The sequence below is a fragment of the Manis javanica genome, chromosome 6 (genome assembly GCF_040802235.1).
Source record: "Manis javanica isolate MJ-LG chromosome 6, MJ_LKY, whole genome shotgun sequence".
In the NCBI taxonomy this organism is placed as follows: domain Eukaryota; kingdom Metazoa; phylum Chordata; class Mammalia; order Pholidota; family Manidae; genus Manis; species Manis javanica.
In genome coordinates, this window is record NC_133161.1 from 3,520,791 (window position 1) to 3,529,742 (window position 8,952).

Genomic DNA, 8,952 nt, shown 5'->3' on the forward strand with positions numbered 1-8,952 from the left:
TGCCATTACACTCATGTGTCAAAAAGCAATGACGGAAAGCCTAGTGGAGCAGTAAGTTAACAGCTACGGGAAAAATTTAAGGAAGAAAATTTTAAAATAACAGATCTAGGAATAATTCTGTAATACCACTGAACTATTCCATATTGAAGTATAAATTGTCCATTCTACAATACGAAGATGTATCAGTAACCAACACCTTTATCATGGAAGACTTTAGTGTCTTGTAGAATATGAAAAAAAAGAATTACAAACATTTTGTAGAAATAATAGAACTACAGCTTTTCCTTTTATAAAGGTTGTATTGGATTTTGATTAATCCTGTACAATGATGTCCTGCCAATGGGTTTCAGCCCCGGGCAAGTTCACTGTGGATTCAATGTGACCAAAGAAATGACAGTAAAATGTTCTTGGGGTGAAAGGATTATTTATACCCAACTTTATTGTTTCCATGGTGGCAGGTCAGTCGCTAAAATCCCGTCCACTCAGAGCGAGTCTGCAGGCAGCAAGCCGGTCTCTGCCTCTGGGCCCCTGTCCTCGGTGCTGCCACCACTCCAGCCTCTGCTCTGCTCTCCTGCAGCCTTGCAGCCGTGCCACTGTGTCACCCAGAGCACTGGGTGGAGCTCTTTATATAGAGTCAATAACCATGCATTGCCCACACGTGTGTAGTGAGCTAGCCGACCAGGGCCAGGTGAGAATCCTGGCCACAGGAGCTTTCATTTTATCCACAAATGACATATAAGTTTTCAAAACCAAAATTTTAAATGTTCATATTACTTAGTTATATTATCACAAATTATATTAAGCACTCAAAAACCCCACAATACATTATGACTATGGAAAACAAGTGGAAAATATAGTGAAAATGACTTACTTTCCTAATTCCAAGTTAATCACAACTGTTCTGAGTTAACGTTTTTCTGTATTTCCTTACTATCTTTTCTTTTTGCACGTGTATTTTTATATAAATAGTATCATTAAGTGTACAACATTTTGTATCTTTAAAAACAGAATGAAAGACAAAAAGATACTAAGTTTCCAGAGCCGGCAGAGTCAGCTAGCCCCTGCGGCTGCAGAGCGCCCCTGACTGGCAACACTCAAGGTGGGTTTTTGCTCAGTTGGTCAATGGGCAGCATCCAATTGTTAGGCCTCAACTATTTGTAGACGGCTTTAGTTGTTAACTAGTGCTTGACTAGTACTTGATGAATACAGACATTGTGCCCAGCACCGGACCAGCAGGGGGTAGGGATGACTGTGTGAGTCCACAGGGACAGTTCAAGTCCCCAAACCCCATGTGACGGTAACTCCGGGGATATCTTAGCAGCAGTGGCGCTGCCTAGAGCATGAGGGGTGACTGGGCTGGTTACCCTCTGTGATCCTTAGCAGCCATTAGCACATGCTGACTACCACCCCATCGGGAGCAAGGAAACCGCAAGGAACCCAGCAGTAAATAACACATGTAAAGATGGCTAACCTCAACCACCGAGCAGCCGCCCTAGAGGAGAAAGACAATAAATGCTTCCCAAGAAATACCTGCACAAGACCCACTCATAATCTGCCACATGTAAATGACTATAACAGAAGTCAGCAAGCGAGACCACACAAAGGTGAGCCCAGCTGAAACGTTTTCCAAGACAGAGGTCTTTCCTCCCAGATGAGCCCTTAGAACAGCGCATAAGCTGGAAACAAACTTATTTCAACTTTTAATAAACTGATATAATTGCATATTATACTTTATGGAAAATGGTTGCACTCTAAGCCCCATGTGGTCTGACCAGTGCCGACTGTCAGCCCCGCCAGGCACACGCCCCGCAGGCACTCCAGAACACCCTCTCACATCTCATGGACTCCGTCTCCAGCACTGCCACCTCCCTGCAGCCAAATTACAAACCAGGTGTCTGCAGACTTCAAAGGCAGCTACAACCTGAGTGATTCTTCTTTGAGGAAGGAAATTGGCTTTCTTTTTCTTCCAGCAGACGGATAGTAATAAACTCAGGTTAGGCAATGGAGACCACTAAAAACTTTAGGGCATGAGGAATATGTATGCCTAGAGCATCGTTCCAGAGAATGAAGGCAATCTCTAAGCTTGTATGTGGGATCTCAGTTCTTATACCTGAGTAAGAGTTTACAATGTTTGTTAAGTGAATGATACATGATGAGTATGATTATTTACTGAATGAATATAATGCAATGGACTGAGCACTTGTAGGGCACCTGCTACAGGCAGAGGATAATCCCTCCTGGTGACTAACAGGTTCCTTAGCACTTCCTAAATTGTTGCTGTGGGTTCAAACACTTCCCAGAAAGTTTTATTGGTGTCAATACACTGCAGTCCAACTCTGCCAAGAAGCCACTTTAACACTGGAACCAAAAGCATTTTTTAAAAAGAAATTACTGAATGATCTTCTGAACTCCACAGATGTCTCTACTACATAATCACTGATGTGTGCAACTTTATTATTTTTAATTTAAAATCTTATAATATCAGCTACTACATATTAAAGAGACATTTCCTATGGATATTAAATAAAATAAATGTGAAAAGTGTAACCACTCAAATCCTAGTTAATGAGAATGGACTTCAGAGATATGACCTGCTGATTCAAATGTTTCACCCAGACCTGACTGAGTAGAAAATGATAGATATTACTCATAGAAATTAAGGAATTCAGTCCCAAATCCTCATTTTACATACCTCAACCAGGAGTTTCTTCATACACTAATGAGTCAAATATGATTACTAACTCTAACTCCACATGTCCAACACCCAATAAACAGGTATTAGCAGAACAATCTAATAACATGCTTATAAACTATATATATGCCTCTCTATATAAAAATGTATAGATGTAAACATAAAATGCAGCAAACAAGACAAAAAACTAGAGCACAGATTCAGGCTACAGATCAAACATCTGAGATTCAAAGTACCTGCCTTCTTTCACTTTTGTTAAAATTAGAAATACTCTAAAGTATTTTAAAAGTACATTGATACAACTGCTACATGGCTTCCCTGTGTAACCCAGGTGAGGAATTCCCTTGCAGACTAATTACAGCCCACGGGGAGCCGCAGCTAGGTGAGAGAAGGGAGGACTGGCTCCAGCCACGCAAGGCTGGGCCACACAGGACACCTGCGAAGCTGGGGCCCTCTCTGGCCCTCTGTTTCTTCGCTACTAGAGAGGTTCCCCAAAGATTCCTCAGGCCGCTGCCCGCTGTCCTTTCTCTGAACGTCAGTAATTTCCTGGAAATCATTCCAGGCACGCTTCGGTTCATTGAAGTTAATTACGTACGTGTCTGAGCCACGGACAGGGCCTGCCCCCCACCGCTGACCTTTCCCCGCCCTACAGACTCGGCGGCCGGGGCAGGCAGCCGCGTGTGCCCGGGACCCCAGCCGCGCGCGGCCCGCAGCCCACGGGTCCCGGGCAGCCCGGGCAGGTGCGCGGCGGGCGCGGCTCCGCGCTGCGTCGGGAAGCACCACCTGTTCGCCCGAAGCCCGCGCCCGCGCCCCCGGAGCGGCCGGCGTCCCTCGCCCTGCTCCCCCGGGCCCGCCCGGCCCCCGTCGGGTCCCCTACCTTGTGGCCCTTCCCCGGGGGGCACTTGACGTTGTTGGAGGCTCCCGCTGTTTGATTCATGTCCGCAGCGAGCTGGAGGCCGGTGCTCCACGTTGCAAACTTCCTTGGCGCGCGGAGGGCGGCGAGGTGGGCGCTCCCCTCGGGGCCGCGTCCTCCCGCGGCGGCTCTGGCCGGGCCCCGCGCCGGGGACGGTGCAGCCGCAGCCCGCGGCGCCGAGGAGGGCGGCAGTCCAGGCGCCTGGCACCGCCGGCGCGCGTCCGCCCCACGGAGCTCCGTCCGAGCCGCCGCGCAGGTAGGTGCCCGCGGGGGGTGGGGGGTCGGCCGGCACCGCCCCGCCGGGTGGACCGGGAAGGGCGCCTCGCCCGCAGTTCTCCGCCGCCGCGGTCGCCAGGCTTTCCCGGGATGGTCGGGAGGTGGCACGCGAGGCTCTGCCAGGCGCCGCCACACGGGCGGAGGGGACGGTGCCCGGCTCCTTGGCTGAGTCGCCGCCTGCGGCCGCCGAGCGCAACAAGGCCACGGCGCTGGCCGTCTTGGGGGAGCGCAGCCGAGGCACCTGCTCCTTTCCGCAAGGACGGGCCGCTCCCCGGGGCTGCTGCTTCTCCGTGGGCGCCTGTCCAGTCTTGCTCTGATCAGGCAGCGTTCGCCCGGGGGTGGGCAAGGGGCCCCCGGGGACTGAGAACAGCGAAGAGCAGCTGCTCCGGCAGGACGCAGGGCGACATTCCAGCATCAGGGGCTGGGCAGTGGACCGGGCACGTCGGGGTGCTGCCCTGCCATTTAGCCACACAGAAGGTTTTTTCCTAGGCCTATCCAGGTAGAGATAGTGAGTTTGGAAATTCAGGATGGAAAATCAATCCGCGTGATTCTGTCTCCCCCTCTCCGAGCCCCAGGCCCTCAGTTTCATCATCTGTAAGGTGGGGGAAGGAGTTGGCTTCACCTGGGAGAACCAGAGGGGGGCCCAGCCCCTTTCAGAGTAAAAGGATTTCAGTCGCAGGGGTTTGCCAACATTCTTTGTCATTTCCTCAGCCGTGCCAAATCTAAATAGGAAGAATCTCCATTTTGTACAATAAACTATCCTGTTCGGTGGATTTTGCCCACTGAAGTTCACAAGCAACTGCTGCCGTCTCTGTTCTGGAACGTGGAGGCACGTTTGGGGGCATGCGTGCGTCACAGTGGAGGGCGGGTGCCCGCGGGGCAGATGCTGGGTAGAATCTTGGCCTTTGCTCTCCTAGGGAACCTCCTGGGGCGAAGTCTCTCTCATCTACGTCACAGCCCTAAGGCAGGCGTGATGGTGCTGTATGCCCGGGAAAGAGGCCGAGGCTCCAAAATATTGGTGTGTAGAAGGTGCTGAACACAGTAGTAGGCATTCGTCAAACGGCATTGTTATCCTTTTTATCAGCTGCCTGGACCACGGGGAGTCCTTCACAGGAGCTTACAGACACTGTTGTCGATTCCACTCATTTCTCAAGTAAAGCCCCAAGCGTGTGGCCCCAGGGAGTTTCGCGTTCTCACTCGACTCCGCCCTCAGCCTCCAGCACTTCACCAGCTTTGCCAGGGAAGTCTCCACCCACCCCCCTCGGGTCTCCAGCGCATGTGCCTGAGGGAGGGAAGCTGACCTCAGTAGTGATGCTTAGTTCTCCCTCCGCGGCGGATTCCCTGGGGAGCTGAGTGCCCTGGGACCTCCACTCTTCTGGGCCCAGGAAAGGACATGGGTGTTCCATTTATTCAGGCTTTTCTTGCTGTAAAGGTGGGGGGGGTTGCCTTCTAAGCTCTTTGCACGTGCAGGCTGAGTCCAGAAGTCCCTGGGGGTACCTTTAGTCTCAGGGTCTCATTTTCTTTTTGTTTAATAATTATTCCCTCAGTGAATCTCTCTTCTCTCATTGCTCTTTTCTCAAGAAAAACCCAGCTGGCACGGCCCCACTGCTGAGAGATCCCCTCAGCCAAACGACCAAAGTTATTAGATAACAGTAGAAAACCTCTTCTGTGCTCGGCATAACTGCAGATCACACTATTGATAAGCACCTTCTGATACTTCACAATAAACGTCGCATGTGCAACGGGCTCACTGGGGCCATCTTAGAAGCAGCCTACTCTAACCCATGTCACTATTTTTCAGTGATTAATAATGATTATTAAGAAGGCTAGACAATTCAATGTAGCATGGCCAGCTTTGCTAGTAAATTGCACCTTTTTGATAGTAAAATGTGGAGCTATAGATCTGGCAGTTTTCGTTAGTGACCCATTTTCCAGGCCTGGATGAACAATACCACACATGAGATCACACTACGCCAGGCTCAGAGGAGCAAGTAACCAAGAGATGAGGGGAGTGTCCTAAACCTTTGCTTGCCTGCACCTCCATCCACTCCCCAGGCCCTTGCCCACAGCTCTCCTTCTTTCTGGACATGAGTGGACTGGGTCCTGGCCACTCTACAGGGAAGTTACTGCCTTCCATGTCCTTCAGGCATCTCTCACTTGCCCTCAGGTGGGAGCAAGCAGCACCCCAGGTTGGTGTAAGAGAGGAGGTCTCGAAGAGAAAGCTTAGACCACCTGTCTACACTTCCAACTTCCTTCCTACCAGGAATAGGAAATCAGTATGTAGAACAAGTTGAATATGATTCAGTTTCACAAAGTTAAACAGAGCCTCACATTATTGGCTTCATTCAACTACCGTTTCCTTGCTTAACAATCATATAGTTTGTTTTTTAAAAAACTTTCATTAGGGATTAAAAAAACACACAAAGGCTGAGTATCTGAGGAAAGAATGGTTGTTTTTGAGAATAGAGAGCACCTGGGATTCTGCCGACTTGCTCCAGTGAGCGGGCTGTCGTGCACTGCTGGGCCGCCCAGGCTGTGAGGCAAGACCCATGTTAGTGAAGGCTCCGTGTCTCTGCGGCAGGAGTTAGTGCACTGATCTCTTGGTCTTTTCATTGGCCACTCTTCACACCATACTAAGCAGGCTGCAGAATAACAACAACCACAAAAAATGAAATGACATTTTGTACATTGCATTTTTGTTGATTAAAATTCCTATCTGTAATAATCTCGTTCAGCAAAGTGGGATAGTTTTAGTTCAAGCACCTGTGAGGCAAACACATCCACCCTCTACAGCAGACGAGGCAGAAGCAGAAACCAGGCCCATGTGTGGTGTGACTGAAATGCTGGCAGTCCCCCCTCTAGCCCTGGACCTGAGAGAAGACTGAGCTGAACTTAGTGTAGATTGTTCTTTCTCATCGGCCTGGAAGTGGTACTGAGAGAAATGCATTCAGGCAATGAAGGTTTTCCTATGGCGAACACCTACCACTTCTAAGATTAATTTAGCATTAACAGTCATTAATATTTATTGAACATCTGCGAACTTTCCATGGGCAATTTACGGAGCTGATGTTCCTGCAGAACACTCACACCAAGCACTTATTTGTTACTTTGGCATCGAGGACAATTCTGGAACTCCTAAATTCAGTAGTGCCATGAGAAAATTCCCAGCCATTCAAGCATAAAGGGTGAAAGCTCTCTGCTCCTAGGCGCTGTGATGGATATTTGTGGATTCACAAGCGTATCATGTCCTCCTTGCAGCCAAACTTGCCATGTGGATTCCTTCGGCACTTTCAGCCACTAGTAAAAATCAGTTGATTGTATAACTCAGGCTCCCCGGGAAGTAGTCCCAGATCGCTTTTGGCAAACAATGCCCACCAATGAGACATCTGTTCTGGACCCTGTTCTCCGGAATCTTTAGTGGGAGACTCGTGTCACAGCCATTACCTGTCCCTGGAGTGTGAGTGTGTCCCGCCTTGGCCCCGAGGGCCCCCTGAAAGGCTAGCTCTGCTCTTGTTTGAAACCTGACTGTGCTGGGCTTCGTTTCCTTTCTTCAGGCCTATTGGTTCTTGCTCAATAACAGCTTTCTCACTGCATTTCGTAAAGAAAAACGGGCTACTCAGATCTTGAGGCGGGCAGTGATAGGAGGAGATACAAGTCCCTGACTGCAAGGAAAGGGGGCTGTCCCAGGGTTTCTGCATCCGGGTGCAAAAGCCAGTGGGGAGGGGAGGGGAAGCCCACAGTACGTTCACATGGTAAAGTGGCTACACAAAGTGAATCCCGACTACACTGTACCTTTAGAAGGTCATCCTCAGTGCCGGCCCCACCAGCCGGACTTCCATCTGCAAACACATGCCATTGCCTGAGGGCTTTCTACACTCTGTCAAGGTGTGTGCAGGCTGGAAGGGCCGTGGGGTTCCTGCCTCTGCTGGCAGTCCTACATAAGTGGCCACTGGGGCTTGCAGAGAGATACCCCAGCCCTCAACCTAGGCTAGGGTAGCCTTGAGTACAAGTTCTGCCATCTCATCCATGCTGGTAACTAGAATAATAATGCATTGTGTGGGCCTCCCTTCCCTTCTGCTTCTCATGCTGTAACCATGAAAAAGCCCAGCGGACCTTTGACCGCAGGGAGTGGCCCCAGGCAGCTCCGCTGCTGCACTTCCCAATCCACAGAAGCATTTGTGCAGAGGCCATGTACCCTCCACCCAGCCTGTAGTATGGAGGCAGGGATGGCACCCTGGGCTGCTCTGGGCTACATGGGACCTCACTGCTGGCTAATTTTCATGCAATGACTCCCTGAAGAACATCCTCAACTCTAAAAGGCACCCAAGGTCCTCCCCTTTGCTCTTTTGCTGGGATCAGACGTGCATGGTGGTCTGGTGGCTTCCAGGGCACCCGCTCCGTTTGCCCTCACACAGGTGTTCCCCTAACCAAGTTCCTCCTATTCATTACCAACCTGCGGTCTGTTCCCTAAGGAATGGGGCTAACACATCTCAGGTCCCCCCTCGTGGGGTTTCTGGTGCCATCATCCAGCTTCGCTCCTCACGCACAATAGTCTGTTCCTGGAGGAACCCCAAACTAAAGCACATTAGGAGGTACAGCCTAACAACCACAGCCTTGGCTTAGTTTTATCATATTACAAAGTCAGATAATAATTCAAACTAGAAGAGGTCTTGGAGGGGAGGTAGCTTCATGTTTCAAATGAAGACAGAAAAATCAGCTCACCTCTCATCTCAGTAGAGGCATAGCCGGGAGTAGAATATGACTTCAGATCATCATTGTGAGCATAAGTATTATAGATCTATGCTCTGTGCTACAAAAGGAATCATTCCAAACAAATTGCTAGAGAATAATTTGAATTGGCAGCTCACTTACAAATTGACAAACCCTGGCACAGCAGCCTGAGGTCCCAGGGCTCCCAGGGCCCCCAGGGCTCTGCACTGGCACGTCCCTTGCAGCTTGGACACCACAGCCTGAGGTCTGCCCAGGTAAAGCAGCATACTCACCTATGCATAGCTTCTTTAAATGGTACTCGGAAGCTGCTGTGAAAGGCATTGTTTAAGGAGATGGGGCA

At 50.1% G+C, this 8,952-nt stretch overlaps 1 protein-coding gene across 1 annotated transcript in view; it reads right to left on the bottom strand.

Moving 5' to 3' along the window:
* The window catches only part of DPP6 (dipeptidyl peptidase like 6), an 863,884-nt gene extending 860,024 nt beyond the window's left edge, over window positions 1-3,860 (bottom strand). Inside the window, exon 1 of the mRNA XM_073238157.1 lies at window positions 3,570-3,860. Within this exon, the coding sequence (XP_073094258.1) occupies window positions 3,570-3,629 (60 nt within the window). The 5' untranslated portion in view covers window positions 3,630-3,860. The remainder of the gene's footprint in view (window positions 1-3,569) is intronic.
* Window positions 3,861-8,952: the final 5,092 nt, after the last annotated feature.